The sequence below is a fragment of the Epinephelus fuscoguttatus genome, linkage group LG15, assembly GCF_011397635.1.
Source record: "Epinephelus fuscoguttatus linkage group LG15, E.fuscoguttatus.final_Chr_v1".
In the NCBI taxonomy this organism is placed as follows: Eukaryota; Metazoa; Chordata; class Actinopteri; order Perciformes; family Serranidae; genus Epinephelus; species Epinephelus fuscoguttatus.
In genome coordinates, this window is record NC_064766.1 from 5,660,260 (window position 1) to 5,676,338 (window position 16,079).

A 16,079-nucleotide genomic window follows, 5' to 3' on the forward strand; every position below is an offset into this window, starting at 1 on the left:
AATCTCTTTTGGTTCTGGGTTTATAGTCACATTCATGCCAATGAGGATCAACATTAAAAATAAAATGTCAGCTAAATATCCAGCAAATAGCTTTGTTTTAAGTTGTTCAGAAATGACTGATGTAATGAAAATATCTGTGTCAGCAATTGCTGAGCTCTGGCAGTACTTCCTACCTGCTGGCTGTGGGTCTTGGCTTGCTGGAGCTCTTTCTGACTCTGGGTCACCTGGTTCTGATTCTGTTGCAGTTGAGTCTGGGTCTGGGACAACTGGGACTGGACCTACAAAGGCACAGAGGTGACAAACAAGGCTTCAATTGCCCCCCCTTTCTACTGTATTTTCCTCACTAGATCTTCTACATGAGAGCTACCTAAACTGAATTTTCTCCTTCCCTTTCTACCCAGTGAAACCCTCCACTCCAATAACGAGTGTTATTACCACCTGAACCTCTCTTCAGGAAATGACAGCAGTTAAAAGGCATTCTTCACATCCTGATATATGTGCTGCAGTACCTGTTTCAGCTGGTTCTGGTTCTGTGTCAGTTGGTTTTGGATCTCCTGGAACTTTTCCTTGCTTTGCTGGTTTTCCTTCTTGGCCTCCTCAGTCTCCTGCTGGGATTTCTGGGCCTAATTGGAAATAAAACAAAACAAAACAAAACACAAACAGTCTGGTTTAAACTTTTAAGGACCAGAAACAAGTTTGTATGTAACTGATGTATTCTAGTCCGACAAAACCCTGAGTTATATGTTGTAACACATCATCCTATGATCTGCTTTTGCATTATTTTATGACATCAGACAAGAACACATTACTAAGCGACTTTTCTGCAGCAAATAGCTGGCGCATTATTACAGTACACGTGGGGTGACTGATTCGTTTCACTGAGGTGTCTGAAGTCGGTCTTGGTTTGGATTATGTTTTATACCGAAAGTACAAATATGGGTGAGAATCACAATTTACTGAAAAGGTCACTATTAAAGACAATAAGCAAATGCTTTCTATATGAAAACATTCTATTGTATTATCAGCCACCATCCATTAGAGTGTACCCAAAAAGTTATGTCAGGCTAAGCACTCCCGACAAGGCTAGAAAGAGCACACTCATAAACAAACTGAGAGGACACCATCTCTTTATTTTTAGCGCTGTTTTCTATAACCCTCCAACATCGCACCTCACGTTAAGCCTTATTATGCTTGGGCGCATGACACTTTTGATGAGTATTGCTTGACAGAAATGAAGAGTTTTCGAGAGAGCTGCATTCAGTGTGTCTGTCCACAGAAGCAGCCTTCTGTCAGCAGCAGCTTCTGTGCAGCTGAGAGGACAGTGGCTGGCCAACCTGCCGTCACCGGGCCGACTGACAGCAGACATTCACTGAATAAAATAGTTTTCATGCAAGCGCCATGGGAAGAAATCAACAGGATTTGTATTTATTGATTCATATCACTGACTTTGGTCTGGCTCTATAATTGTATGTTGGGTTAATAGAGGCTCACCTCCTCCACTTTTTTCTGCATCTCTTCTTTCAGTGTGTTCAGCTCCTCTCTGGTCTTGTTAAGCTCCTCCTGGGCTTTAGTCAGCTCCTGCTGCACCTCCTGGCTCGGACCTGCCTCACTTCCTGCTTTATTAGCAGTTTCCTCAACCAGCTGAAACACACAGCCACATGTACACACATCTCTATTTTAGTTTTCATCCATACTAATCCGTACTACAGCCTTTAACATGAACCAATTCCAAAGCTGCAGTCCCACCTTGTCATGCTGGGCTTTGAGTTCTTCGTACTGGGTTTTGTAGCGGCGTCCGATTTTCTTGACCTGGGTTATGGTCTTGTTCTTCTCCAGAATGTCGCTGTTCTTTGCTTCCATGTCTTTCTTCAGAGAATCTCTCTCCGACGTCAGACGGGCCACAGAGTCTCTGAAGCCTTGCAGCTGAGACTGAGCTGAGTTACTGCTGGCATTGGATCTGATGCACACATAACAATAATGTCAGGTAGGTTATTGACTGGACCATCAAGTTACACCATAGGTCGGAGTAAGTGATGACATGAGTGTTGGTGTTTCGCTGACAGTCCTGTATTACTGTGTTCCTAATTCTCTGTAAACCAGGGTGGCATGATAGCATGGTAGAATTAGCAAGCTAGCTGGATAACTAGCCAGCTGCTACATGAGCAAAAGTGAACAACTTAATGCTTCATCCACACACTCTTGTTACAGCATAGGAAAGAACATTACTATCATCAGATGAATGACAAGCTTGTTGGGTTCATTTTCTGACACTGCAATATTAGCATAAAAGCATGGTGGAATGAGCAGGCTGTTTTTTGTTTTTTTTCCTCACTTTTGTTTGTCTTCTCGTGTGCTGCCAATTAGAGTGATTGTATTCACTGATGGGCCCCAACAGCTTTTTTGGCTGATTAAACATGTTGAGTCTATGTTGGTGTGAGCAGGGCCAGCTGGGGAAAGAAATTGTTCTGATTGTTAGCTCAGCTTAGTGTACGAGAAGAGAAACAGAAGTAAGGAAAGTAAACAAAGAGCTAAAGTCAAGCGGGAGTGAGACCAAAACAAACTTTGTTACAATTGGTGAGATTATTTTTCTTTACCCATTGAGCTCTTCAGCAGAAATGTTTCCTGATCGTTTGTTTATTGTTCACTGGCACATAATAAATATGCTCTGTTCAATCTCTGGATTGTTTTGTTAATGTGCTAACTGGCTAACTAGCATCAAGATGGTCTTTGGGTTTCCCTTTTTGAATGACGATTACATACTACCGCCATCTGCTGCTATGGTGAGTTATTTCCTCTAACGCAGATACAGAGTGTAGGTGCTGGTTGATCACTGGCTGCAGTCTTTGCAGTGTGTTCATGTGCAACTTTTTGACTGAGACACAGTCAACACAGGCAACATGACCAGGGTACTCCAGTGTTTTGGCAGTCTTTATGGTAAGCTTTTTGTTGCATCCAGCATGATGGTGTGTGTGTGTGTGTGTGTGTGTGTGTGTGGTCTCGATAGGTGTTGTACCTTGCCAGTTCAGTCTTCAGCTTGGCTGTCTCTTCAGCCAGCTGTGTGATGCGTCTCTGTTGAGCTTCTCTCTCAGCGGTGAGTTTCTGTCTCTCCTCAACATCGCCATCTTTCTGCTGGTTAACCAGTTGCTGTAGAGGGACAGTTGGTCAGTTAATAATGCAGTTATAAATATAGGGCAATAAACAACAGAAATATAAACTATTATTGCATAATTGCAGTAAGAATGGGAGACAAGATGCTATATATAATTAGCATTTATACACACTCTTGACATATACAGTTACCTGTATTCTGGCTTTCAAGCGTTTGAGGTCCTCCTCCAGTATCCTCTTATCAGCCTGCAGAGAGCCATTTTTCTCTGACAGCATAGACAAATTGTGATGCAATGGGCTGATGTCTGACTGGAGTTTTGCCACCTGACAGAGGAGGAGAAAAAGAGGAGACATGTTGTGAGTTTCATAGGAGTTTAAGACCAGAGATACACTTGCTTTTTAACCACGAGTTTGCATAGACAACCAGCTGCAATGCGAATAGAATTATTAACATACTTGCCAACATACTACGTGTAACACACCAGAGAACTCAGACCGTGTGTAACTCTTGGATTATCATCAAGGAAACAATAAACATGGTGACACTTGAGGAGGTATACTGTTGATTCTGAAATCACGGCAGAAAAAGAGACAGCGGTGCCATCCTTGATGGTCGGTAAGGCCCCTAAATCACGTCTGTTGTGTCAATGGCGAGTATGTCTCGTGACACTGCCCTATTGTTCATGTACATATTACACCTTGCAAACGTGTCATGCTTATTTCTCAGGATGTGCACAACCAACGCTCCAAATGGATGCAGGATATGCAAGGTTAAACAAAAGTACATTTCTGGTTTAAGGGTAGTTGCACTTTTACTCAGTGCTCACCAGTAGAAGTGGTGTGATGTAGACAAGCATGAGTATAAAAGAGAATAGCTTTCAGATGCAAGACTAGGCTAATGAGGAACTTCCTCTTCTATTAACACTATTCCATTTTTTTATCCAGCCTGCCTTTTCTATATAGGGAAAACAACAACAACAAAAAAAATATATATATCTGTAGTGCCAGTTATAAAGGGTGAGATATTGTGATATTTATAGGCTATATTGCGATACATGATATATATTCCAGTATTTTCAAATCTCCTCTAAAGTACTGTGGACTACTAAAATACAAAATCCTTCAAAAGAACTACAGTTACAATGAAGTTAAAGTAGCTACTGTTATAACAAAGTTAAAGTATTGACATAGCAAAGTTCAAAACAATATTGTTATAATAAATTAAATAAAGTGCTGTTATAATAAAATTAAAGTAAGTATTTTTATAATTAAATATGTCAAATCAGAACCACTGGCGCTTTTATTTTGAAGCACCCAGCCTGTCTAGGGAGCAGGTGTTGATGTTTTTGCTGTGAACCTCAAGCTTCCGGTCAACAGTCAGATATTAGTAGTTAGCACAAAGTTAAACTGTTGCTGCTGCACCTTTAAATGTGATGATTTCTTCAATGGGAGCTGGAAACACACTAACAGCTCTCCAGTTCATATATTAACAGTATTTGCAAGTCGCGCTGGTGCTCCATGGTCACAAAATCTAACTAAAAAGTCATAGTCTGGAGCCCTACCTGTACAAAGACACACACTTTGTCTGTTCACGTTATAGTTAAGCTTGCTAGGTTAAACTATTACCATAGCGCCTTTAAATGTGTTGATTTATTCACTGTGAGCTGGAAAGAAACTAACAGCTTTCCAGTTAATAGATTAATAATATCTGCAAGTTGTAGTGGTGCTCCATGGTCACAAAATGCAACTAAACAGTAGCAGTCTGGAGCCCTGCAGATGAGAAACATGCTTCGCCTGCTCACGCACTATCACTCTGGAGAAGGTGATCTGGATGTGTGGAGGAGTGTATGTGATGTATCATGTTTGTGAGTCTTCTTTATGCGCGTGTGCTAGAGATGTGCAGATGGCGCATCCGAATCCTCGTGCAGTCAATCAAACACCCGCCACCCACCCGACATAATTATCTTCTAAAATTTAGAGACCCGTACCCACACCCAACCCGTGCCAAACCTTAAGTTATTGTATTTACATTTAAATTATGTCCAGCCGTTTGTGCTCATTCGCTTTTCATATAGGGGCATTTTCTTAACTTAAACAATTAAAAGATTATAGGCTACTTTCCGATTGTGGTCACATTTCTAATGTAAAAATTACTCTAGCCTAATACTGTTTGCTCTGTTGCAATAAAAAAGTCTTTGAAGTACAGTGGTGGAAAAAAGTTTTCGGACACCCCATGCATTTGTGAAATATTGCATTAAGAATCACTCTTAGGTCTTCAAGTGCAATTTCTTTTAGTACAGTCACAGCCAAAATACTAAATAAATCCTAGAAAAGCTATTAAAAACCTAAAATTGATTGGTTCCATAAAAATACATACGAAATTTTGAGTATTGGGTCATTTTGGTACCAGTGATGAAGGTCGTTCTTTTTATTAAAAGACACAATTTTTGTTGCCAAGCTTCGTGTCTACATAAAGCCAGCACATTTGAAAGTTCTTCAGACACAAAAATGGCTAAAACAAGGAACCTAACGCAGGAAACACGCCTGAAGATAAAGATTCTCAGCCAGGAAGGGTACAGCTGCCGCCAGATAGCCAGGAAGTGCAGATGCAGTCCTTCAGCAGTTGGATACACTCTGCAGAAATACAGACGAACCAACAGCTTGGAAGACAAACCAAGATCTGGGCGTCCAAAGGTTTCTTCAGCAAGAAATGACCGCATCCTGATCCGCATGTGCAGGCAAAACCACTGAATGACATCACAGGAGCTTCAGCAGCAGTGGTCAAACCAAACTGGTGTCCAGTGTTCCACCCGCACTGTACGTGGCCGACTTTTAGATCATGGTTTAAGGTCCTACAAGGCTATCAAGAAGCTCCTGATCAATGAGAGACAGAGGTTAGCCCGTCGTTGTTGTGCCCATGCACACAAGAACTGGACAGCCAGGAATTGGAAGAAGATTTTGTGGTCAGATGAGTCCAGTTTCCAGCTTTATCTTCCTCCTACTAATGTGAGGGTACGCAGAAGGCCAGGCGAAGCATTATCTCCAGCATGTACAGTACCTACTGTCAAGCATGGTGGAGGCAGTATCATAGTTTGGGGAGTGCTGCTGGTGTTGGTCATCTCACTGTCTGTGATGGCACATTGAACTCTACCAAGTATTGTACCATTCTCGAAACCCACATGCTCCCTTCTGCGCGTGCACTGTTCCGTCGAGGTAAAAACTGGATGTTTCAACAAGATAATGCCCCTTACCACACATCCAAGGCCAGTAGAACTTGGCTGCAGGAGCACAGTATCCAGGTCTTAGAGTGACCAGCTCAATCCCCGGACATGAGCCCCATTGAAAATCTGTGGTGGATTATCAAAAGGTCTGTTTCAAAGCATAAACCAAAGAATTTAGAAGAATTAAAAGCAGTAATTCAAGAAGAATGGGACAAGATTACCCCTCAACAGTGTGAAAGGCTCGTGGGGAACATGCCAGCCAGGATTAGAGCTCTACTACGTGCCAATGGCAGGACTACTAAATATTAATTTGATGATGTGATGGTTTATTTATTTTTTGTTCAGTTTTGAACACATTCTCTGTTATTTGTTGACTTTGATACCGACAATGTTGAGAACTGACATATTGAAACTGTCAAGAATTTAGTTTTGTTAGTTTTTCTTGTAAACAATAAACAAAAAAATATAATTTGTATTTGTTTGTATCTGTCTAATGCAGCCACACCTTTTGAAACACAAAAAAGATTTTTCCACAAATATTTCATGATAATTGAGAGAGATTGTGTAAAATTTTAAGGGTGTCCGAAAACTTTTTTCCACCACTGTAAGTCAAGTCCTCTTGTGCCCTGTTATAGAGTGTTTGCGGCCCACCCGCAATCCACCCGAAATTAATTACAATGTTAATTTTTATTGGCCCACCCACCCGCGGATTGTGAATATCCACGGATGTCACCAAGATTTGCATCTCTAGTGTGCATCTGTGAGAGGGGGAGAGCCACAGGAGAGAGCGAGAGAACCAAAACCTCTCAACGAGTCTCATGCCATGACCATTTGCACTCGATATGCACCATAAAGTAATTTTAGACATCCCACGTGAAACAAATCGCTATACATTGAGTATATTCGATATATCGCTCACTCCCAGTGTGGTGTCCTCATACAGTACAGGCCAAAAGTTTGGACACACCTTCTCATTCAATGCATTTTCTTTATTTTCATGACTATTTACATTGTAGATTCTCACTGAAGGCATCAAAACTATGAATGAACACATGTGGAGTTATGTACTTAACAAAAAAAGGTGAAATAACTGAAAACATGTTTTATATTCTAGTTTCTTCAAAATAGCCACCCTTTGCTCTGATTACTGCTTTGCACACTCTTGGCATTCTCTCCATGAGCTTCAAGAGGTAGTCACCTGAAATGGTTTCCACTTCACAGGTGTGCCTTATCAGGGTTAATTAGTGGAATTTCTTGCTTTATCAATGGGGTTGGGACCATCAGTTGTGTTGTGCAGAAGTCAGGTTAATACACAGCCGACAGCCCTATTGGACAACTGTTAAAATTCATATTATGGCAAGAACCAATCAGCTAACTAAAGAAAAACGAGTGGCCATCATTACTTTAAGAAATGAAGGTCAGTCAGTCCGGAAAATTGCAAAAACTTTAAATGTGTCCCCAAGTGGAGTCGCAAAAACCATCAAGCGCTACAACGAAACTGGCACACATGAGGACCGAGCCAGGAAAGGAAGACCAAGAGTCACCTCTGCTTCTGAGGATAAGTTCATCCGAGTCACCAGCCTCAGAAATCGCAAGTTAACAGCAGCTCAGATCAGAGACCAGATGAATGCCACACAGAGTTCTAGCAGCAGACCCATCTCTAGAACAACTGTTAAGGGGAGACTGCGCGAATCAGGCCTTCATGGTCAAATAGCTGCTAGGAAACCACTGCTAAGGAGAGGCAACAAGCAGAAGAGATTTGTTTGGGCCAAGAAACACAAGGAATGGACATTAGACCAGTGGAAATCTGTGCTTTGGTCTGATGAGTCCAAATTTGAGATCTTTGGTTCCAACCGCTGTGTCTTTGTGAGACGCAGAAAAGGTGAACAGATGGATTCCACATGCCTGGTTCCCACTGTGAAGCATGGAGGAGGAGGTGTGATGGTGTGGGGGTGTTTTGCTGGTGACACTGTTGGGGATTTATTCAAAATTGAAGGCACACTGAACCAGCATGGCTACCACAGCATCCTGCAGCGACATGCCATCCCATCCGTTATGCGTTTAGTTGGACGATCATTTATTTTTCAACAGGACAATGACCCCAAACACACCTCCAGGCTGTGTAAGGGCTATTTGACCAAGAAGGAGAGTGATGGAGTGCTGCGGCAGATGACCTGGCCTCCACAGTCACCGGACCTGAACCCAATCGAGATGGTTTGGGGTGAGCTGGACCACAGAGTGAAGGCAAAGGGGCCAACAAGTGCTAAACACCTCTGGGAACTCCTTCAAGACTGTTGGAAAACCATTTCAGGTGACTACCTCTTGAAGCTCATGGAGAGAATGCCAAGAGTGTGCAAAGCAGTAATCAGAGCAAAGGGTGGCTATTTTGAAGAAACTAGAATATAAAACATGTTTTCAGTTATTTCACCTTTTTTTGTTAAGTACATAACTCCACATGTGTTCATTCATAGTTTTGATGCCTTCAGTGAAAATCTACAATGTAAATAGTCATGAAAATAAAGAAAACGCATTGAATGAGAAGGTGTGTCCAAACTTTTGGCCTGTACTGTATATTTTAAAAGCTTCACTAAATCACATTGTAATTATAGCTTGTTTTGCACACTGATGTCTATTATTCACATATGTTTACATAAATTTAAGTTTGCAGGCTGAGGTGCAAACATAAAGCATAAGTAAAGAATATGGATAAAAAGATGAAAAGTACAATATGGGCAGACACTTGTGTTCCTGGATGAATCCTTAGCCAGACAGAAGTTCAGGGACCAAAAAAAGCTGAAAAGCATGAATTAATGCTCTGATTGTAGCCATAAACATTGTAAAAATGATATTAATGTATTTAATTGAAACTGTATTTGTATGATTTCATGTTACACATAATAAATAAGACAACTAATTGACTGAAAAATAAAACTAACCATAGGTAACAATAAAAGGGAGACACAGGACAAACCACAACATGCAACACTTGAATCTTACCTTAGCCTGAGCTTGCTGCAGTTCTTGTTCCAGTTTATCTCGGTCCATTTTCAGCATCCTGTTGGTTTCTTGGAGAACACCGAGAGTCTCCATCTTCTTCAGCTGTTCCTCCTGCTGGGCCAGAGTCTTCACTGTAGCCTGAGGCAGGGAAGGGGGACAAACAGATACACTAATTATAAATAAAAGTGTTATCTCATGTCACTTTTGCCCTTTTAACCCCCAAGTTAGCATGATTAACTTGTCAAAGTAGGAGTTGCCAGGCCTGCTTAAGGCAATGCTCTCCTTTATGGCCAGGAGGAGCATATCATAAAAATTAATTAGGAAAATTAGGAACTCATAAATATGTGATCATACATATTTTCGCAGCGATTTCAGGTTACACCACTTTCATTCATTGTTGTTATTTTTCTCATAACTATCATACACTGCCTATCTTACACTTCATGTGCAATGGAACAGGGATGACAGTAAGAAGTTGTTCCCATCATTAACAGGTAAGCTGACCAATAAGCCCCAAAATTCCCTGTATTTCGTTATCCATACCAGTCTCCCATCTCTCCGTACCTGCATCTTCTCCCTCTCAGAGTTCAAAGCTTCTTGTAGCTCCTTCAGCTCTCTGTCTTGGTGTTCCACTCGCTGTTTGTAGCGAAGAGCTTCTCCGTCAGAGGCCTCACACTGAGCCACAGCGATCTCTTTCTCACGCCGCACAAACCTACAACACGCACACATTTCAAACTCAACACCAATGAGATCAAACTGAGAGATAAATGGAATACTACACCCCGCAAATCATCATTTGTATTTCAGTTACTCACCCTGTGTTACGTCAAATTTGTGAAGAAAACCTGTTTTTTTTCTCGCATACCTCCACAGTGATTTAATGAATTAAAAAAAAAAAAAAAGGCAACCATTTTTTATGAATTGAAGCCATAGGGATCTGCATTTAACGACAGCAAAACTACATCTAAACATCTGTCTACAAACACTCACACAACTCATACAGCGTAATCGAAGTCTCATTTATCCAGTTGTGTGCTCACTAAATCCCAAACACATGAACTTTTGTGAAAACCTTACTATTTAAAACTGAACTGAAAGTGAAACTTAGTTCTTCAAAGCTAGACTCCATTAACAAACCATATTTTACCTATCTGGACACAGTAGCTGCTGGTCTGCTACTGCCTTAATCAGTTAGTTTGTTTGTGTTATATGACTTAGGTGTTTAAAAAAAAAAGGTTAGTTCAGATTCACCAAAGTCACACAGTTACACAACAAACTACTGATCAATGCATTGGCAGACCAGCAGCTGTCGTGGTAAGTGAGTCAAACCTGCCATTTTTGTCAATGGGGTCTGGCTTTGAAGAGATAAGTTTCACCGTCAGTTCAGTTTTAAAAAGTGAGGTTCTAGCAAAAATGCATGTGTTTTGGAAGTACTGAGCATACGACTGGATAACTGAGTCTTGAAGTATGCTGCATAAGTTCTGTGAGAGTTTGTTTATGCATGTTTTGACATAGTTTTACTGTTGTTAAACACTGACCATATCTCATCTAGAATGGTCCCCTACTTTCGCTGTGGAGGCATTCAAGAAAAACAAAGTTTTCTTCATGAATTCAACATTCAAATGGTCATTTGGGTAGTATTCCTTTAAATTGATAAATGGAAACCACTTTGCCTTCCATTTCTACAAAATTCTGTGTTTCCCCTGGCTAAAACCTCAAGCCCTTTTAATAAGTATCACTGCAAACACACAGCCACCATTGGTGTGCTACCTGAGTATTTCTAGTATCTGTTCAGTGGTCTTTCCCTCCTCACTGAATGACAGGTCAAGCTGCTGTTGCTGCTGTTGGTGCTGTGTTTGCAGCTGACGACTCTTGTTGGCCATTTCATCGATCTGTTGGTGCAGGAGAGCGTTCTGCTTCGTCAGCTCTGCACAGCGACGATTCTTATTGGACAGATCCTCCTAAAGGAGAGTCAAACTGTTAGGATCAATCAGAAACATTGTCCTACAGCTGTGTTTCCTCTGGAGGCTTTAAGACACTTTGAAATCTTTGAAAGGTAATGGCCAAAAACTTCTCTTCCTACCTTCAGTTGTTTCTCTGCTGTGTTGAAGGTTGCAGTTTTCTCCTGCAGGATGGACGAAGTCTTGTTCAGTTGCTCCTCCAAGTCCCTCTTCTGTAATGCGTCTTGCTGGGATCTTTTCTTCAGCTCCTGAAGGGCCTCCACATCAGCAGCATGAAGCATGAGCTCCCGCTCATACTTGGCCTGCGCCTCTGCAGCTAGCTTAGTCTGAGAGGAAGACAGACACAAAACTGTTGAGCTCACACAGGTTAACACAACTTCAAGATGCATGGTGAGTGTGATGTTCTCACTGTAGGTAAACATCAGAATTTGTGATACATATTCTAGCTGGTAGATATTTACCAGTATAAATGTGTGTGTGTGTGTGTGTGTGTGTGTGTGTGTGTGTGTGTGTGTGTATGAACCTGCAGCAGGCTGTCCTGTATGGCCTTCTGCTCCAGGGTGACAGCAGCAGCAGCTCTCTCCAGTGCCTCCTGCTGCTCTGCCTGGCTGGACTTAAGGTTGCGCTGCACCTCACACACCTGGACAAGACAGCAGGGAAAATAACTATAGACACTTGGAGCTCCACAATGTATAGGCTGAAAGGTCAGTGCAAAGGGGCACCAATATTTAAGTGCAACTGAAACTGCTACTCAGGGCTGTCTAAAGAACTGGCAGCAATAACAGCTCCCTTCTGTGTCAGTTCACATCATGCACATAAATATGCCTCACAGACTATAGCCAAAGGCCAACCAGCATGTATGTTCTGTGCCTGCATGAAAGGAAATAACTCTCCACACCAGCTCAGAGCTGAAAAATTTATTTCAGCTCAAACACTGTTATAGTTTAAAAAAAAACATTAATGGAGCAAATAAATTTATATAAATTGAGGATTTTGTTCAAGAATTTTTTTGGGCTGACGACATCATGAAATATGACAACAGACATTGAGGTATAAAACAAAAAGATTCAAATGTAAAAAAAAGAAGAAGAAAGAAAGACATTCAGTATCATCATTCATATTACTGTGTGCTGCGAGCTTACCTGTTTTTCTACTGCATCCACAGCCTTTATCCTCTCTTCTCTCTCCTGCTGCCTCATTTTCTCCACCTCTATAATCCTCTTCTCCAGCTGCTTCTGCACCTCCTCCGACTCCTTTAGCCGGAGCTCCAGAGGAGAGCGAGACTAAAAGAAGGGAGGAGGGGTCAGTTTACATGTGTGTGGACAGGTGTGTATGAGTTGTATGAGAAGATAAAGAAGACAGCGAAGAAAAATGTTATTGGATGACTAAGAAAAACTAAATCAAAGAGCTCTACCTCCTTTTCCTTCTTCAGACTGTCCTCCAGAGTCAGTACCACAGCCCTGTATTGCTCTACAGTGGCATTAGCATTCTTTAGCTGCTCTGCTAGCTCGCTCTTTTGTTCCTCTGCAGTACGCAGGAGACCTTTCACCTCAGCAAGCTCCTGCTCTGATTGACTGAGCTGCTGCGAAGCTGCTGGCACTGGAGAGCGTACTGAGGGTACACAAAGAAAAAAAAAAGAGCATCAGACTCTAATCAACCACTTCTGTCATCAATAAAATGTAAACGTATGCAAGCTGTCAGAAGTTTGATATGTTGTTCAGTACTCTGAGGCCCTGACACATCAAGCCAACAGTCAGCATCAGTGTTTGTCACCCTAGTCTTTTTAGTGTGTCCCACACTGTCGGCCCATTAGCTTTTTTTTTTTTTTAGCCGATTCGGGATGTTGAATTGGTGCTGGAGACGGCGAAGCCTGTCAGCAAATGAAATCACACTGACTGGCAGTTCATCTCAGCACACGAGAAGAGGAATGGAAGTGAGGAAAGTAAACAAAGAGCAAAAGTCAAAAGGGAGTGAGACCAAATCAAACTTGTTCCATAAGGTAAGATTATTCTTCTTTAGCCATAAGCTCTTTGGCAGAAATGTTTCCTGATGGCTTGCGTTATTGTCCACTGGTGCACGGTAAATATGCTCTGTTCTTTCAACACTGGATTGTGTTGTTGATATGCTAACTGGCTAACTAGCGTCAAGACAGTCTTCCAGTTTCCCTTTTTGAATGACGATTACTGACTACAGCTGCCTGCTGGTATGGAGAGTTCTTTCTTCCCAAGCAGGCGCAGAACATACATGCTGGTTGGCAGTCAGCTGTAGTTTTTGTGTTGTGTTAATTTATAACTTTTTGACTGAGATACAAGCGACATGAAGTGATACAACAGTCTAGTTGCTACTAGATATCTGAGGTCGGTTTGGTGTTTCTGGGCCTGTAATGATGAATGACAACTTTTTGTTCCTATCGGTTGTCCACATAGTACAGATATGGCGGTGCCCCCTTATTACTGAGTGCTGCTCATTACCTCTAATTGGTGCTCTGAGGCCTGCAGCTCTGGTAGCTGGGGTGCTTGTGTTGCTGGAGGTGGTAACAGCCTCAGAGGATGAAGCAGAAGCCAGCTGGGTTTTCAGTGCTGCCACCTGCTGTTCAGAGCTTCGTAATAACTCTCTGGTCTTCTGCTGCAAGGTGTTCTGGGTCTCTAGCTGTTTCTTAGCTTCTAATAACTGAGCCTGCAGAGGAATGGAGGGGACAGAGAAGTAACAAGACAAAGTTACATGCTGTGTCCAACAACACTTATTTAGGTGTATACTATATCAGTCCATCAAGGATTTTGCGATGTTGCAATCACAGTGACAGCTGAACTGCTGCTGTGGGGCTTCTGCACAAGCAGCAAAATATAACGAGCAGTGATGAGATCACGTTGTGCTGTGTTAGCTTGTGCTCACTGGGCAGAGAGAGCAGGAGGCGAGCCTCTCACAGGGACAGTCCTTCAGTGCTGTGTTGAACAGCAGCAACTGCAGATCAACAGCAATCAGCTGTTGCTGCCCTCACCCCATGTATCCCTTACCATTACAAATAATGAATGCTTAAAAAAAATACAGTCCAAATCTGAGACAGCAATCACAACTATTTTCACAGTTTTCACTGGCCCCTGCAGTTTCATTGCAAAAAAAAAAAAAAAAAAAAAAAAAAAAAGCATTTAAGGCCGCAAAATCCTGGAGGGACTGCCATATGCATTAAATGTATATATTCCACATACGTCCATGGAGCGCCCAAGGGTGTGTCTCTGTGCGACTTCCTGCTCCAGTCTTGTCTTCATTGACACCAGTTCTGCCTCCAGATGCTCTATTTTGTTGTTAAGCCGCTGGCGAGTCTCTGTCTCTGTACGCTCCATGGTCAACTATGCCAATGTGAGAAGAAGTAAACAGGAGAAATCGTAAGAAAAATATTACCTGAATGTTTGTTAAATTGTTACAGTATTTAGAGCGGTGCTACTGTCGAATCTTAAAGTGGATAGTGGATGCAGTAAGATAAAAAAGGACATCAATTTTCTGACTGTAGTAAATATACATCATGAGGCATGATATGGTACCTGAATAGTCTTGAGATTGGTGAGCAGCAGGTTCTGGTTCCGTTGCTCAGCCAGCATGGCCTCCTTCTCTCGATTGAGTCGACTCTCTGCTTGTCTCAACATGTCTCTCTCTTTGGTCAAGTTCTCGACGCGCACCTGCAGGCACACAGGAGAAACTAAAGACATTAAGTAATAATAAAGAAGAAGATGGAAAAGAGAGCAGGGCAGGTTCTAATAAGACAGTAAAGATTAGTGTAATTTTTTTTTTGTGGTTATCAATAGATCTGAACAAAATCTTGCATGTTGGTTGTTCACAGGGTAAGGGAGATATAATCAGTTTGGGTGGTGGGTTTTCACTAAAAGAGGTAAGTACATGCAAAACAGATTCTCATATAGCAGTCACACTTTTTTCGTCAGACTTTACAATAGGAGCAAAGGCTCCATTATCGCAAAATTTAAACAACACAAGCAGTGCTGATGCCCATGTTTTTGTGGGATAATCGGCCAGAGATGCATTGATTAATCAGCTGGTGACCGGAATCCAACTTGACAACTTTCTCGTGATTAAGCAACTTTTCAGACCCTCTTAGTGACTTAATTCCAAAAAAAGAGACTAGCAATAATAAATTATTTACTTGTTCAGACCATCAAGGAATAAATTGTAATTTGTGCTTTTGTGCCAGCAACAGCAATACAGTAAACCAAATAAATGACTATTTAAGCCTGTCTCAGCGCAGCTGATTTCTATCCATCATCACATCTATCCTACTATCTAAGATAATGAAGCTTCTCTTCTTCCTCACCTCTTCCAATGCCAGTTTTTCATTTGCCTGTCGCAGGTCCTGGCTCATAGTGTGGATGATGTGCTCGTGCCGTTGGGCTGTTGCAGCCATCTTTTGGTTCCTGTCCTGCAGGGCAGAGATCTCTCTGCGGTAGGCTGTTACAGTGTCCTGGAGCATCTCATACCTGATGCAGACACACAGAACAAACACACACTGCATAAAGATATCTCCAAGAAGTGAAATACGAGGCAGGTGCAGCAGCAGTACTGGAGCTAGCAAACCTCTTGTTGCTGAACTCTAGTTGAGAGGTCAGCTTGGCGTGGCTGGAGCGGAGATCTGTCAGCTGCCTCTGTAACCTGTCGTTTGTTTCATTCAGCATTCTGTCGTTCTCTGCCTTCTCCTTCTTATATAGCGTGAAGGCATCATTCAGCTGGGGATACACAGACATAGACACATCCAGTCAGAAAAGCTACTGAATTTGATATGAAGATT

The 16,079-nt window shown here is 41.9% G+C and overlaps 1 protein-coding gene across 2 annotated transcripts in view; it reads right to left on the minus strand.

Moving 5' to 3' along the window:
- LOC125902660 (nucleoprotein TPR-like) overlaps window positions 1-16,079 on the minus strand; it is a 50,493-nt gene that overhangs the window by 23,617 nt on the left and 10,797 nt on the right. For both annotated transcript variants that reach the window (XM_049599191.1, XM_049599190.1), the window contains exons 17-34: window positions 15,869-16,017; window positions 15,609-15,771; window positions 14,827-14,961; window positions 14,494-14,634; window positions 13,759-13,963; window positions 12,702-12,898; window positions 12,430-12,570; window positions 11,811-11,927; window positions 11,410-11,613; window positions 11,097-11,287; window positions 9,891-10,038; window positions 9,327-9,464; window positions 3,301-3,432; window positions 3,014-3,144; window positions 1,747-1,957; window positions 1,492-1,641; window positions 510-623; window positions 174-278 (exon numbers count right to left, since the gene is read on the minus strand). In XM_049599191.1, the coding sequence (XP_049455148.1) occupies window positions 174-278; window positions 510-623; window positions 1,492-1,641; window positions 1,747-1,957; window positions 3,014-3,144; window positions 3,301-3,432; window positions 9,327-9,464; window positions 9,891-10,038; window positions 11,097-11,287; window positions 11,410-11,613; window positions 11,811-11,927; window positions 12,430-12,570; window positions 12,702-12,898; window positions 13,759-13,963; window positions 14,494-14,634; window positions 14,827-14,961; window positions 15,609-15,771; window positions 15,869-16,017 (2,772 nt within the window). The remainder of the gene's footprint in view (window positions 1-173; window positions 279-509; window positions 624-1,491; window positions 1,642-1,746; window positions 1,958-3,013; window positions 3,145-3,300; window positions 3,433-9,326; window positions 9,465-9,890; window positions 10,039-11,096; window positions 11,288-11,409; window positions 11,614-11,810; window positions 11,928-12,429; window positions 12,571-12,701; window positions 12,899-13,758; window positions 13,964-14,493; window positions 14,635-14,826; window positions 14,962-15,608; window positions 15,772-15,868; window positions 16,018-16,079) is intronic.